The 16,041-nt window shown below is 43.6% G+C and overlaps 1 protein-coding gene across 3 annotated transcripts in view; it reads left to right on the top strand.

Moving 5' to 3' along the window:
* The first annotated feature begins 2,422 nt into the window (after nt 1-2,422).
* arhgef2a (Rho guanine nucleotide exchange factor (GEF) 2a) overlaps nt 2,423-16,041 on the top strand; it is a 60,633-nt gene continuing 47,014 nt past the window's right edge. For all 3 annotated transcript variants that reach the window (XM_076105684.1, XM_076105686.1, XM_076105683.1), the window contains exons 1-6: nt 2,423-2,642; nt 10,208-10,370; nt 10,853-10,920; nt 11,490-11,553; nt 11,718-11,850; nt 12,900-13,009. In XM_076105684.1, the coding sequence (XP_075961799.1) occupies nt 2,580-2,642; nt 10,208-10,370; nt 10,853-10,920; nt 11,490-11,553; nt 11,718-11,850; nt 12,900-13,009 (601 nt within the window). In that variant the 5' untranslated portion in view covers nt 2,423-2,579. The remainder of the gene's footprint in view (nt 2,643-10,207; nt 10,371-10,852; nt 10,921-11,489; nt 11,554-11,717; nt 11,851-12,899; nt 13,010-16,041) is intronic.

Genomic DNA, 16,041 nt, shown 5'->3' with positions numbered 1-16,041 from the left:
GCTATCATAAAATAAAACAATTCACATTATTATGGTTCTAAAAAGTGTAAGCATGCTATATGTTGTGCTGGTTATACTTTGAAATCAAAAGGGTTACAGGTTATAATAGCTATACTTTTATGCTTTCATAATTTTCTACGATCTTTCTACAGTGGTCATGAACCTTACTTTTTAACATGGAACAAGATCATGTAAACAACTTGTTGATAGCTGTTTCTATTATGTTTATGTTGTATATTCAAACAATGTTTCATCAGATTGAGAAATATGTATTTATCTACATGCAGCACCAAAAGGTTCTGTCGGTGTGACAGTGTCCAACTTTGTAGGCGGAAGTTGGAGTAATAATATTTATTAGTTAACAGACATAGCAGTCCTTAATAATTTCTTCATACTCATAGCAGACCTTATTCATTTGTTCATAGTCATAGCTGACCTTATCTATTAGTTCATAGTCATAGCTGACCGTATTCATTTGTTCATACTCATAGCTGACCGTATTCATTAGTTCATACTCATAGCTGACCTTATTCATCAGTTCATACTCATAGCTGACCTGATTCATTAGTTCATACTCATAGCTGACCTTATTCATCAATTTATAGTCATTACAGACCTTATTTATTACTTCATAATCATAGCAGACCTTATTCATTTGTTCATAGTCATAGCTGACCTTATTTATTAGTTCATAATCATAGCTGACCTTATTTATTAGTTCATAGTCATAGCTGACCATATTAATTTGTTCATACTCATAGCTGACCTTATTTATTAGTTCATAGTCATAGCTGACCTTAGTTATTAGTTCATAGTCATAGCAGACCTTATTCATCAGTTCATAGTCATAGCTGACCTTATTCATCAGTTCATAGTCATAGCTGACCTTAGTTATTAGTTCATAGTCATAGCTGACCGTATTCATTTGTTCATACTCATAGCAGACCTTGTTAGTTCATACTCATAACTGACCTTATTCATCAGTTCATACTGATAGCTGACCTTATTTATTAGTTCATACTCATAGCTGACCTTATTCATCAGTTCATAGTCATAGCTGACCTTATCTAGTAATTCATAGTCATAGCTGACCTTAGTTATTAGTCCATAGTCATAGTCAAATTTTACTGCATTTTTGTTTTAATTTGGTGTCTTTTCATGTGTATTACTGTAGCAGTTATGGCGTAAGACGCTTATCAAACTTCAGAAAGGGATTCTGAAGGAATCTAAGGATTGGATTAATTCGAGGGGAACGAGTCATGAGATGATCGCCGCTCATGGCCAACCCCCCAGCAAAACCTACCAGACCAAGCGCATTTGAAAGCAGAGGTGAGGGGAGGAGAGCCGCGATGTAAGCCAGCTCAGCTAGGATAAGACTATTCCAACAACGACTCCTGGATGATATCAGGTCATAGGAAAATGTAGGCTAACCCAGCAACGGGAGGTCCCACGTCTTTACAAAGACATGGCTCCATCGTCGCATCCTGGATCAAGTTGCACTTGACGGACAGAGCTCAGGACTCCGGTTGGACGAGAAGAGATCTAATGTGCACTTTCGTCAAACATTTATATGATCCTTCATACAGCTGGATGTCGCTTTTATGGCTCTGTTTACATCAATGATGCTTGGTGTCCAAACAAAGTCAAAGTTGATGGACAGTTTTTCTCTGATGCTGAATTTTGAATGTTGATTTTTGGTCCATATTGCCCAGAGAGTAGTTTTATTGCTGCTGTTTACTTAAACAACTTTAAAAATGCATGGGAATGCACGACTGTTTTGGTTTGTTGTGTAGCAAATGGGCTATAACTGCATTGTGTTGTGCAACCCTGTGTTGCATAATGACAATAAATTGACCTTGAATCATTGAATCTAATTGCTGGTCCTAATCAATGCTTCTCAGTGGCTCCCCACATGTCAATGTTGAGCCTGCGGTTCATAGCTAACGGTGCTAACAGCGCTAACAGTGCAGTGCAGAGCTAATGCACTAACATGCACTACAAGCACAATTCGTCGGCTATGTGAACAAAGAGAGGAGAAGCAATTAAGTCTCATGATTTAAATGTGTGCCTGTTACCAGTTGTTAAAAACTGCAATCAATCCCCTCAATAGTAACGACTGAACAACAGACCACTCACCTTTCAGGTCTCACATGTTTGTAAATAACCTTCTTACAAAAAAAGGAGCTAAATACTTTTGGATGAATGTGTTGCAATTTGAGCTTTTGTCTTGTTAAATGTGTATTAACTTAAACTTTTCTTTTCTCAGTATGAAATGCTGCTGTAAAATATTAGCATTTTGTAAATGGTTTCATATTGGGATGTAGTAAAGAGCAGATAATCATCTATACCAGGCATTCACACACAGCTGAATACTGTGTGCATGTGTGTGAGGGGGCGGTGATGATTCAGAAGTCAGATTTCTCACAGGAACAGTCACTTCACTAGAAGCAGAAGCACATTGCAGTTGGCCAGTGAGGGAAGATTTTTTTGAGCTTTTTTCCCCTCTTTGGTAGGAATCTGAGGGATCCAGAGAAGTATACGAACGCTTATATTGGATATTTTATTTTCAGATTGTCACAATGTCCAGAGTTGCCAACCTGTCGAAGCTGCGACAAGAGAGGATGAGGGAGATCAACCTGCGGGTGAGTTGGCATTATGTTCATCATTCAGTGTAACATTAAAGACATTACCATCAGATTCTCTTTCGGTCCCGCCAACCACGCAGTGTTTAAATAGGACAGATGATTAGAGATTACTACTAAATGGTACTTTGTAGATTTTCTATTTTCCGGTCTTTGTCACTTCCCCCTTCTGTCTTTATCAGTGTCATTTCCTGTTTTTGCACTCACAGTCATAATACAGTTCCTCAACTTGACACAGGGCCTGCTCTCTACGACAGGAGCACAGGCCTCTCAGGCCACGGGCCCTGATATCACTGCATTTCTTCTCTAGATATACAGGATAAGTCTCTATGTATTTGTGAATGTAGGTGGTGGTGTGTATGTATGTTTGCTTGTACACAGTGTGGTTTCTCACTGGATATTTGACTATAGCAACTGTTGCCATAGAAATGGCCGTGGGTGTGTGTTGTAATATTACTGCTTTCTTTGAGAATGTTACAGGCCTCAAAAATGTGTATAAATAAATATATAAAAAAGTAGTCAGTGCTGGATTTACTGTGGCACTAGTTTTAAAAGCACAGATGTGCATTCACATTTGAAAGCTGTGCATTAGAGATGGTCACACACACGAAAAAACTAAAAAACTGATCATGTGATGTGCTTGATTTACCAAGGTCCCCCAATTTACAGCCACCAGCTGCACACCATCTCCACCCTCCACCTGCTGCACCCGGTCCTTCTCTCTCTCTCTCTACTAATACGTGTAATCTGAAAATAAACAAATGAACTGTAGCTGAAATTAATGTTGGACGATGATATAATTTGTTGTCTGAGTTTAATAAATAAATAAAAAGACAAAATCCACTGCTTAACTATTCCTAATGAGCCTTGCCTGTAGGTCCAAGACTGTATTGAGCTTCTGCTTTAAGATGGATATACATAGTAGATAATATCAACAAACTATTGCTATAAAAGCTTCACAGGGGGTCGCAAGGACCTCTTGAATAGAAGGGGCAAACGAAAAAAAAATTCAGCGAAGAAAAGGACAAATGTTATTTTTTGTAAGTTTATATCTTTCTCCATTTAGAAAGAAATATATAGATATGAACTTCTTGCGAGAAAAGGGGTACGTTGTAGATATTACAGCCATATTCACTGAGCTTTCATTCTGTTTAATGTAGCAAGCTAGCTACATAGCTTAGTCCTGCATTACAAAAGTATATGGTTAAAACTAAAGAGCCAAAGCAGCAATGGCTAAGCGTCAGGGAGAAGGTGTCAAAAAGAACATGCGGATTTCTTAGGAAATAATAAGTTATGCAAGCCAGAAAGCCACACAACATCTGGGAAACGATGACCAAACAGGCTTGCAATGAAATGGAAGGTGTGGACCTCAGATGGCTGACAAATGTAAGACTGTACCCAACAACACAGAGACTCAAAACCATCCAGTTGGATGAAACTACCACTGCGGCAGGGGAGGCAATACTCCTACAATATTGTTGGGAATACCATAGCCTCACATGGGTTATCAGCAATATGTTGGGAACGTAAAGGAGCGTGTTTGGGTTATCAGCATCTAAGAAACTAAATTCTTGACAGTCCATGTAGTTCTGAGAGCACAAAAGGTTAAACAGTCCATGTAGTTGTGGGAAGAAAGGGATGGTTTAACTGTCAGTGTTCATAGTTCATAGAGGCTCAACATGTCTAGGCAGACACTAAGGCGGCATCTGGGTAGATGACTAACTAACTACATTAAACATATACACAAATCATAGGTTAGCAAGGCATTATTTCTAATACACTCATTTGCTACATCATAATCTTGTGATAACATCTGCACTGTAGCATAGTATGTGAAAAACAAAATGAAAGCAGAGAAATGAAACAAACAAAACAAAACGGAAAGGTGGTTAGGTAGGTTAGTGTGATGGTTGTGTCATGGTCTACCTAACTCTAGATTTGGATTTACCCATCACCCCCCTGGGTCTGCTGGGATGGCCCAACGGACCGGTTCCTGTCCCCTAGACGTGTGTACCAAAAAACCCTTTTTCATTTTACAGTTTGGTTGTACATAATGGCGAGCTCGCAGCTCTTCCGATTTGAGCAGCGGTAGTTGTCAGGACCCTTTTCGCGTGGGTTTCAACTCCGGCTGTCGAATGGTTGGAAGGGCTGGATCTCGTGCTTGCTGGGCGGTCAAATCTGCACTACTATTATTCACTGCGCAAGGTTGTGAAATTGGGGGCCAATTGTTCTGGGGTACCCAGGGTGTCCCCTGTTCTGTTGCAGGCTGGTTGACTGCAAGGGAGAGGTCAGAGTGTCGTGCGTCTTTGTTCTGAGCGTTTTTCAGCGAACAAAGGGAAGACTTCTGGTTTGGGACATGGTTTTGGGTGGCAGATTTTGGCGGTTGTAAGCATGCAGGCGGACTGGGTGGACTAGAGTCAGGAGCAGGCTCTGGGAGGGGCATTGGCATCGGTTGTCTATGTTCCTGGGTGACGGCGACTTGTCCGTCTGGAACTGGCCCACGGCTGGCTAGGTTTAGTGGCTTCGGGTCGTCCACCGGTGTCCGGAGTGTGGTAAAGCGCTTTACCGCCTCCGTCACACGTTGGTGTCTAAGACTCTTGATCTCTGGGTCTAAACTTGCTCTTCCGGAGTGGGTTTGGGACTTAAGATTTCGTTTGAACCTAATTCTCTTTTTAGGGTGAAATGTCTTCTGATGCCATGACTCATGATTTTCTGGATCAAAGCATTCTATGTCGTTCGCAAGAGACTCAAGCTGACGGATACGCAGACCCTGCGCGCGGAGAGGGCCTGGATCATCAGAGTGGTCTGAATTAGCATAGTCGTTTAAGACGACATAGCGGTGAGGATGACAAACCTCTCGACGTGTGGGGGAGGGGCTCTGTTTCAGGTGCATGCATGGACTACACGGGACGTTTTGTTCACCTGTGGATGTGGGTTTGGAACCACTAATGCCACTCGGGGCCTGGGAGTAGCCCCTCCTCCTCCTGTCAACATGCAAAGTGGGGAGTGAGACACCTGGATCAAGCACGCGAGCAGACTGGGGTGCTCGGTCGCTGTCCCTGGTGGTGTGATGAAGAACTACACCACTAGACGCTGCTAAGCTCCTAGCAGTGGTCTTCAAGGTGACTGTAGTGGCTTGTCCACTCAGTCGAGCCTCATCAAGCCTTTGGGGCAGGGCTTGTCTGACTATGTCAGGGAGGAGGCCTATCATGGGGTCGGGGATTGCGACAGCAATACTTACCTGACCCCCCTGAGGTTCTTCATGCCAGGTCTTAGTGCTTCTCTGAGCAGCCTGGAGCTGTGCACTCAGGGTGTTACTCTCTAGAACTTTAGAGGCTTTCGCTTTGGGGACCATAACTAGTCCACAAACCAATGGATGACATCACAGTGACTACATCCACATCATATATGCAGTCTATGTACTAGATTCATCTTGCCATTCACTACACTCACTGTCACTCTTCTCAGCAATTCCCTAACAATGACTTATGTTTGGCTATTACCAAAATCACATCTAACATCCCATCACTGGCTCAAGAAATGCAGGCTCAGCGCTCTCATTAGATGGCAACCTATATGATTAAATATGTATGATGGTGAAATAAATAATAATAATAATATGAATGATGATGATTATGATAACAACAATAATAATATTAATAATAATAATAATAGTAGCCTATATACGTTTTATTGTAAAACAAGCTCCTAAAATGATATAACCCCGAAAAATAATATAATCAGTTCAAAATGTCAACAAAATTGGTTTTGAAGGTATTATTATATATTAGTAGTATACAAGACTTCATTTTTCAAAATTCTCATGACCACATGGCCATTTTAATTCATCATAATCATTATTCTTTCATCCATTAATCATTAATTTCATACACAATGTTTATGTGTGTGTATTTATTGCTGTAGTGTCAGTTCTTTGTGTATGGCATTGTCAGTAATATGTCGGTCAGGAAGGCTAAACTTAAATTACCCAGGGTGCTATGCTGCCCCTTAGGAATCAATCTGGGTTACTCCATCCTCACTGCTACAGAGTTCCTCAAAGTGGAACACCTAACACAAACGGCGAATGCACCCATATAGCACACACCTGTGTGCAATAACAACAGTAATACATTTGATTATATATAATTAGTCAAACACACAATAAAAAAGTACTACAACTAGAATTTTTAGAATATTGAAAACCAAAGTATATGGGTATTAATTAGAGTTGTTCATGGATTCTGGTCCATAAAAGAGACAGCAGCTATCTGCCAAAACCCACATACCACACAGTCACAATCGCATTTCAACGAGAAAACACATTTTAAAGATTGGTCAACATACAGTTAGTTACCTCTACAAAGAAGGTTTTATTTTCGGCTTGGATTGTCTGTTTCACATTCATTGACAGTGCAAGATAGGGCATTTGTGCTGCAATCATGTAGTTTTGGAAAAATAGAAAAAACAAGTTCCCAATTGGGAAAATTCATGTCTGAAAACAACTCAAAAACAGCTAATGTGTTGTTTAAGCAGTAAAATCCAACACATCTTCTTTAAAGTCATGTTATTTCCACATTACAACTTAAAGCTCATGAATACACCAAAGTTGAAAAAGTTTTGTCAACATTCACAAATAATTTTTTGGCACTTCCACCGTTTAGCCCTCATCCAACATATTTAACATACAAGGAAATACCTACTGAATGAACAAAATAAACTACTATAACTACCGCAAGAAAAAATAAGTGTAAGAAACAAGCAAGATGTTAATTGATTTCTTCTCAAAACATTATTAGTTATGTAATAAATGTCATCTGAAGAAAAAAACAAAACAGATTATCATTATTTTAGGAAATTTAGTTAAACTTCATATTGTGTAAAATGGAAACAGTGTGTCTGTATCGGAGCCTGTTCTATTCTATCTATTTAAAATGCATAGGCTGCAAATGGGTGGATTTGACTGGGGACCACAGGGTTCTAATACATATTCACTAACAAGGACCACGCCAATAACAGTATGAGTTTCGAGAGGTTTATCGCATAATGGCATGATTGTTAGATTTAAGAAGCGGAAGGGGTCGAGGGATGAATGGATGTAGGGGTAGAGGGGTGTAGGGTAGGGGTAGGAGTCAATGTAGGGTAGGGATGAAGAGATGAATGGATGTAGGGTAGGGATGAAGCGATGGAGGGGTTGAGGTAGAGGGATGTAGGGTAGGAATGAAGGGATGTAAGGAAGAAGAAACGAGGAGGGTTGTAGAAAGGAGGTTAGGCGATCGCTGGGGGACCATTGATGTCCGGCGGCTGGCGGGAACGGGGGGAATGGAGACTGTAGGGTGGGGGCCGTCTCTTCGGATGCTCTGGTGGTGCAGAATCCCCGAAGATAGCTTCATAAAGACAGATGCCGATGGCCGTTTCTGGTGTCATTCAGGTTGGAACTAATGTATGAGGTACGCGGAGAAGACCAACGACCAAGTATCTTAAGGATGTGGTTGGAAATTCCTTGACTTAAAGCGGTGGAGCACCGATTAAACTCGGGGGGTATTCCGGATCGGGCTGAGATATGGCGAAAGTGGTGGTGAACCTGAGACCGTGCGGCCCCTTAGCCTGTGACGAACAGGGGATCTTGAGGGGGAGTTCACTTGGAGGAGCTTAAGTAGTCGCAGATGGACGCAAGTACGGACTTGGGTATGAGTCTAGTCGGAAAAGGTAGATGGGTTGAGGTGGACCGTATTGGTTGGTCTTGCGGCATTTGAGGTGATAGACGACTGTGTCGGGAGGATGGATGTGATGCGGTGGCGTGTCGCGACGGATGGTGGTTGGAGTTCGAGGCGGTGAACTCGGAGCAGAGAAAGAAGCAGGCAAGAACGTGGACTTTAATACTTTGTCTGCGAAGCTTTATGGAAACCTTCGAGTAGCACGGCAACGTTCGAGTGGGTAGAAGCTCACGGAGCCCCTGAGGACAGTTTTGTGTAGAAGTAACTTCTGCTTATGTAAACCCGTATGGTGGAGGGCTTGACCTTAAGGAGGGAAATGGACGAATGACTGAAGTTCGTGAGGGTAAGGATGTCGAGTGACTGGAATGGAAGGCTATAGGAGGCGCGAAAGCTTCGAAGCGGTTCTGTCCAGTGAGGTACGATGAGTGTTTGACATTGCCATCTGCGCTATTTTCTGAGTAGATGGCAATGGTCTTTTTTGGACCATTCATGCCCCAAAAGAATAGCTGCTATGACTATGGGATACATTTCGTAGATCGTGGAAGAAGGTGTGAGAGATGAGAATTCAAGTGGCCATGAACCAATTGTCGCTGTAGAGGCCGCCGAAGCTGATGGAGGGTGCTGCGTCTGTAAAAAGCTGGATGTCTTCCGGCTTGGTGATGTGTTCATAGTGGAAGAAAAAGATACCGTTCCGGGAGGATAGGACCTGGTGTCAGTTTAGCTCGGTTTTGCGTGCTTCGTCAAGTGTGAACCTGAGACCTTTTAAGTAGAAGCCCATCCAAAAAATGCTTTCACACTAGAAAAGAAAAGATCCATGGTTTAGTTTTATCCGGACGGAGACCGCCTATTTTCTTGGGACCAAGGTTCCACTGTTAGCTTTGGATCATGGTCCCAGGGAGGTTTCACAAATTTTTTGTTCAGCACTTACTGTCAGCACTTACTGAAAAGTCAGTAAGCCCAAACCAAACAAGATAGGTGTGAAAGGGCCCTCAATGGATGTTGTTGGATTTGGTGAAGTAGAAGTGCTAAATGTTTTACTTTTTGCTCCATGTCTTTGTTCCATCAAAATTTAGAGGCCATTCAAAGCCAGGATGTGGAAATGTTTTCTGTTATTTGTCCACTCTGACTTCTGCTTTTACAATGTTCATGTAATCACCATTAGAGCTTCTTTTCTGACACAAATAGACAAAACAAATAAAGACAGGAAAATGTGTATGTGTAACCCCTGACTTCATTGTAGGGAGCCCTGGGGTTCATACAGAACAGATCTTATTAAAAACTTTGTGAACCCCCTGAGCGGGGCCTGGACCCCAGGTTGAGAGCCACTGCTCTAAAGCACAGTAAAACAAAGTGTACCTAATTGCTAACCAGAGAGGTTGGTCATTGACCAACACTTTACTAAACAGGAACGAAAAGCAGAACTACAATTTTCCCAAAAGTCCTTATTTCATGTTTAAGGATAGCTTCAAGGCGGGCAGCAAGGCTGACAGTGGTGAATTTTGAGTGTGCAGACAGCTTCTGTCTCTGACCTTTCAGCTCCTGTCTGTGTGCTTGACATGCTCTCCTGTGACTTAATATCTCTGTACCTGTAACTATGCTTAACAGCCCTCCAGTGAATGTCAACAGAGCTCAGTTGCTCATGATGTTACAACTGTGGCTGTAATTTGCCCTGACCCCAGGGTAGTGTGACAGAGCCACAGTGTAGCAGTAATGCTGTTTTTACAACAACCTCCTCTTTTCTCCATCCATCAGTCTAGACACATGTAAAAACTTGATGCTGACAGAGGTTAGAGGTCTCTTAACAAATATACAGGAAATCTTTTTCACATTGAGTCTCTGTTTCTTTTTCAGAATAAAGAGAGCGAGCGCATGAGGGAGCGAGAGAAGGCGGCAAGGGAGCGGGAGGCACGTTACAGCAATGGTCACCTCTTCGTGTCATTGACAGTGTCAGGAACCACACTCTGTTCAGCATGCAACAAGAGTATTACTGCCAAGGAGGCGCTCAGCTGCCCTAGTAAGTATATAGTTAGTGCACATACACAGTGAGAGGTGGGTGAACCTACAATAAAAGTGCAGTCACTTCTTACCTTAGTAAGACTGTGAAGGTATCTATGACTTACATTCCCAAATAACAAAATTGCATTGGTCTGCGGGAATCTGCGTAGGGAGGAGGTTGGGCTGGTGGATGGGTAAAAAAAACAAAGGACTTTTACCCAAGAGATGCTGGCTGTGTCCTGTTTGAACCAAGTAGTTTGGTTGCATGAACACAACTAAGCATTTTTGTTTGGTTTTGTTTCTATTTTGCAGTCATTTTAAGCCAAACCCTGAGCCCTGAGGTCTTTTACTGAAGCTAACCAGGTAGTTTTGTAGCGTTGTTTAGTTTAGTTTAATTTACAACTTTACTTTATCAAACTGCGACCGTAATGTGGAAGAAAATATGTTTACGAGAGAGGAGGTATAAGATGTTTGTCCTCTTAATGTTTCTATTTTTTCCAGCATGCAATGTTACTATCCACAACCGCTGTCGAGACACTTTGCCAAACTGCGCCAAAATGAAACAGAGGGTAAGACAGGCTACACCACAAATCATCAGAACTCTATTATTGATTAGGGTTTCTTCTCTCTTCTATTATTTACACACATATTTATAGAGTCATGACATTTTTCAAGGTTGAAATGCTGGCACACATTGTTTTACACCAGTCAGCAGCTAAGACCGCCAGGCTTAAATGTTGAAGTCTGAGTACTATCACATTCTCAGGTCGGAAACCTCATGTGTACATTAAATCAGGTACAGTTTGAATTAGGAGATAAAGCTAGGACAGGCCAGCAGATCTGTTCATAACATTTCCTCCAGTTAATTGTGGATCCTAAACAAATTGACGAAATGTGATTGAGAGTTGGAGAGAGTAGTGCTGGTGTTGTCAGAGTTTCTTGTATTTGAAAACAGAAACTGTAGCTTAGTGTCTAAATGATTTTCAATGCAATGGCTAAATATTTAGCTGACAATGTTGATGCAATGTAGGATTTCAGAACAAGACTTCTAGTGAGACACACAAACATATTTATGCATACTTTATATGGAATGTTATTGTACATGTAACATACAGATTTGTGTCCTTTGTTAATACAGCAGCAGAAGATGGCCCTAATGCGGAATAACTCAGCTGTACAGAATGTCACGCTGCGCACAAAAAGTGAGAGCTTTTCTTATACACACATATATTCAGTCTCCTTTACCTACCTGAAATAGTTCTCATTCAGCCATTCCTATTTTTTCTCCTCCTTCTGCCCTACTCCCGTTTGCTTGTCACTCTCCCTTGTGTTGTTCTCCCTACCTGCAACTGTTTTTACTCCACAGCTCCAGGAATGCGCGAGCGTCCAAGTTCAGCCATCTACCCTTCAGACAGCTTCCGACAGTCCTTGTTGGGATCCCGCCGTGGACGCTCCAGCCTATCCTTGTCCAAGAGTGTCTCCACCAACAACATTGCAGGGTGAGCCTCACTTTCATTGGTCAACAGCTACAACATAATGTAAGGCACACACTAAGGCACAGGCAGCTACCCAATGATATGGTCCAGCCTCGCCCCACTGTAGCACGTGTGCACAAGCACAATAATATTGGATCTTGATCCTGTGAATTGGCTCGGTACATCTTTAGTTTCATTTTCATTGTAGGATTTACAGTAGATCATTGTTCATCAGTATATTATACCTGTGAGGCTTATCCTGGTTTGGATTATATTATGTTTGCATGAAACAAGTAAGCTGGATATTCATAACTGTGTATTCATGATTCCTACACATTCTTGTGGTCAGCCCCAATAGAAATGTTCCAATATAAAGGCAGTCTGTAGACCCCTCTCAGCATTTGAGCAGTGCACTTTGTTGAACAATTACATGTTTGTATTGTACAGGTGCAGACTTTTAAATGTAGGGAAATTAATTACAAGATAATTCTTGAACCCAATTAGTGACGCTAGACTTTGTTTCAGCCATAGACTGTAAATAAGATGTGGATGTCGTGAAGTCACCCATTGGTTTGTGGAGTGCGGTTTTGAAGCCTTAAATTCGGTTGGCTGTCGCCATCTTGGATTTTGGCATGTTCCAATTGGCCTTACTCACAGCAGACATTTGGACTTGTCATAGCAGGAAAAGCACAGGTGATACTGATAACACTAACATGGTTCATGTTCAATTCAAGTGTTTCAATGGAAGTGACAGTGAACAAGCATGCAAAATACCAGGGACCTGAAATCAAAGCAGCTAAATAGAATTGAGCAATCATTAATTTGAATATTTGAATGCTGTACTTTTCCCAGTGTGACAAGTCAAAATGTCTTCTGTTAAAAAGACCTATACACTTGCAATGTACTGAACACCTGGCACCCCTTGGCACCTTTTCCACTCTTTCAGGATGAGAGAGAACTTCTTGTCACATGTGCGGTCTCAAATACTTTCTGCAAACTTCAGAATCAAAATATACCACCAGTCAATCAAACATATACGTGTGTGCGTGTGTGTGTGTGTGTGTGTATTGTAGGACCTTGAATGACGACTCTCCCCTCGGGCTGCGCAGGATCCTTTCCCAGTCTACAGACTCCCTCAGCTTCAGGACCAGAGCTATGTCAGTGGAGTCTCTCAATGATGACGGTATCACTACATTCAACCTATACATTATAGTAAAATGGCTGTGAAATTGGGGGGAGATGTGGGGTGGCTAGTTGGTAAGGTGTATAGTGCAGCTGCAGAATAGACGTTTTAATTATTATCTGTACACCTTCACTTAAATTATTTAGTAAATGTTTGAAAAAAGTACCATAAGTAAATTGAGTAAGGTGGAGGTGAGGTAAGTGAGGCAGTAATAGTAAGAAGTGCAACAGGAGGTAAAACTGACATTGGGATTAAAATGAGTACATTAGGTGGTGATGAATGAGGTGATTTGGCAGAATTAGGTCTCCTAGGTGATGAAAATCGAGTATGTAGTAATAATATAATTTTATATAAAAAATGATTGGATAATGGTCACTTCCTACAGTTGTGCCTCTTATTTCCTCCCAGGAGCTAACTCCTGCTAATGAATCAGATACTAAAGTAAGGTCTATTACCGACTCTGTCCCTGTTCTTATGTTAAATCTTGTTCCAGTTCCATTATTTAAGCACACTAGGTTTCTATTTCATCCTTACTGACCGCCAGAGGCAGTGCTTAACACTGGATATCTTCCGTCTCGCGCATGCGCAGGTCGAATATTTATACCAACAAAGTCACCTGTGACCTCGGATGACCCCCGTCGTCTATAAGTTCCGGTGTCATCCTGAGTTCAGTCCTTTTTCATCTTCTCGCTACGCAGGTTAACTCCCATGGTAGTAGAAAAAACATATATATATTTGTCTACGATCAAGACATATTAGAGTTTGTCGCGGTAGCCTTGTGACCAACGGTCGGAGTTGCGGATTTTCGCCCTCCAAAGGCTGCGACAAGCTGTCCCTCTTAGGAGGGAACGGCGTTTTCGCCGTGCAGACCATCGAGCCCCGGACTCAGTCTGATAGGGGCCACCCAAATCGCGAAGACAGCAATCGGTGAAATCGACTAACATTGTTTGTCTATAACCATTGTTCGCTTTTTTCCTCGGTTTGCAGAGCGCTTCCGCTCTAGCTAATCGAGTGGCGTGCTAACGTGAGCGTAGAGTTACGCTGTCGTGCCGCCATTCACAGTGAGCAGAGTGTTCCCGCTCAAGCTAACTTGGGAGATGCTAGTTATACTAGATCGACGTTGACATTGTGTCCATTGATTCCTTACACGGCTATCATAGTTAGCAGAGCGTTCTCGCTCCGGCTAACTAGACTAAGTTAATACTCGGACTGTGTCCATTGATTGTTTGTAAACATTACGGATATCACAGTTAGCAGAGTGCCCTCGCTCAGGCTAACTGGTGGTACACCAAGAGTTACAGCAACTGTCCAAGTGAAGAGTGTCCCCGCTCCCCTTTCACTGTAAGGACTGTGTTCTTTTTTTGTCCGTTTTTCACAGTAGCAGAGTGCTCTCGCTCAAGCTAACTGGTGGGACACCAATATCTGCAGCAACTATCTTAGTGAAGAGAGTGTCCTCGCTCCCCTCTCACTATAAGGACTGTTTTCTTGACCTGTTTCCACAGTGGCAGAGTGCTCTCGCTCAAGCTAACTCGTGGGACACCAATATCCGCAGCGACTGTCCTAGTGAAGAGAGTGTCCTCGCTCCCCTCTCACTGACTGTCCCCTGCCTGTTCTCACAAACATTCAGCAGAGCGTCCCGCTCAGACTGACCTAGAGAGTCGGCCATGTTTGACTTTCCCGGCTGTAGGACCTGTATGGCTCCTCTACAGCCTGATGATGGCCATGACCTCTGCCCCTCTTGCCTTGGCCTCGAGCATCTGAGGGAAGGCCTCTCTGAGAACCCATGCATGAACTGTGGCATCATGCCTCGAGCAGTAAGGGCTGCTAGGCTCGCCGAGGCGGAACACCTGACGGGTGTGGTCGACCTCCCCCTTTTAGGGCAGTTGAATCCAGCCCAACCTACCCATTCCAAGCGCAGGGCCACAGAAACTGCAGGGGTTCCCTCCAAGAGGGCTAAACCCAGCGGGCTGTCTTCTAGAGTGGATCTGCTGACCTCCGAACTAGCTCAAATGAAGTCGCTTCTACTGGCCCTCCAACCTAGTGTAGGGGGGGCTGAAGCACCAGATCCACCCGCGGCTGAGCTTGGCTCAGAAGAGGACGTTATATCACTGGCAGCATCAGCCAATCTCTTTACTGAGTACAGTGAAGAGCGGCCCTCCCATGCTTCTGGACCTGCCTCCCATTCCTCAGCTCAGAGCTCTTCGGAAGGGGCAGTCGATAGCTCCATGGGGTCTCTCATTCGCATGGCACTGGCACGCCTGCAGTTAGATACACAGCAGCCGGAACCCCAGCCTGCGAGTGCCTTCTTCAGGCGTGTTCTCGCCCCCACCACCTTTGCTGTTCCTCCCTCTGAAGAATATCTGAGGGAGCTACATGCATGCTGGAGAGACACCAGGACTCTGTCCCGTCTTACATCAGATGGACGAACCCTGGCGGCCATGTAGGACGCGGCAAAATTTGGCCTCGCCCGTATGCCAGCTGTTGAGCCGACTATTGCGTCCCTCATAGTTTCCCCTGAGGAGACCCTGAGGCCCGATGCCAGGTGCCCTCGACCCCAATGTCGGGTCACAGATGACATGTTATCCAGGGCTTATGACACAGCAGCGCGCATGGGTCATATTGGCAACTCCCTCTCCCACCTCATGCTTGCCCTCTCAGCTTCTCTGCAGCAGGCTACTTCCGACGCTTCCGCCACCAGCCTCAGTGATGCCTCACTGCAGGCGTTTGCACTCATGTCGAGGGAACTTGGACGGCTGATGTCCACCCTGGTACAGACTCGCTGCCAGGTTTGGCTGGCGCAGTCACCCCTGTCTGAGACATGTAGGAGGACCCTCCGTACTATCCCAGTGGAACCTGGTGAGCTGTTTGGGTCAGCTGCTATACAGGCCTGTTGAAGCTAACCAGACCAAGCGGCAGTTCTCTGGTCTTCGCAGGGACATGCCCGCACTCCGCAGACCTAGGGGTCCTACTTCATCCCCCCGGGGCCGCTTTCAGACCCCAGCTCACCCCAGTAGCCGCCACAGGCCTCAGCG

Source organism: Anarhichas minor, unplaced genomic scaffold (genome assembly GCF_050575085.1).
Source record: "Anarhichas minor isolate MPS153535 unplaced genomic scaffold, ASM5057508v1 ptg000033l, whole genome shotgun sequence".
Classification (NCBI taxonomy): domain Eukaryota; kingdom Metazoa; phylum Chordata; class Actinopteri; order Perciformes; family Anarhichadidae; genus Anarhichas; species Anarhichas minor.
Note: the sequence above shows the minus strand (reverse complement) of the source record. Positions and strands in the feature narration are given on the sequence as shown.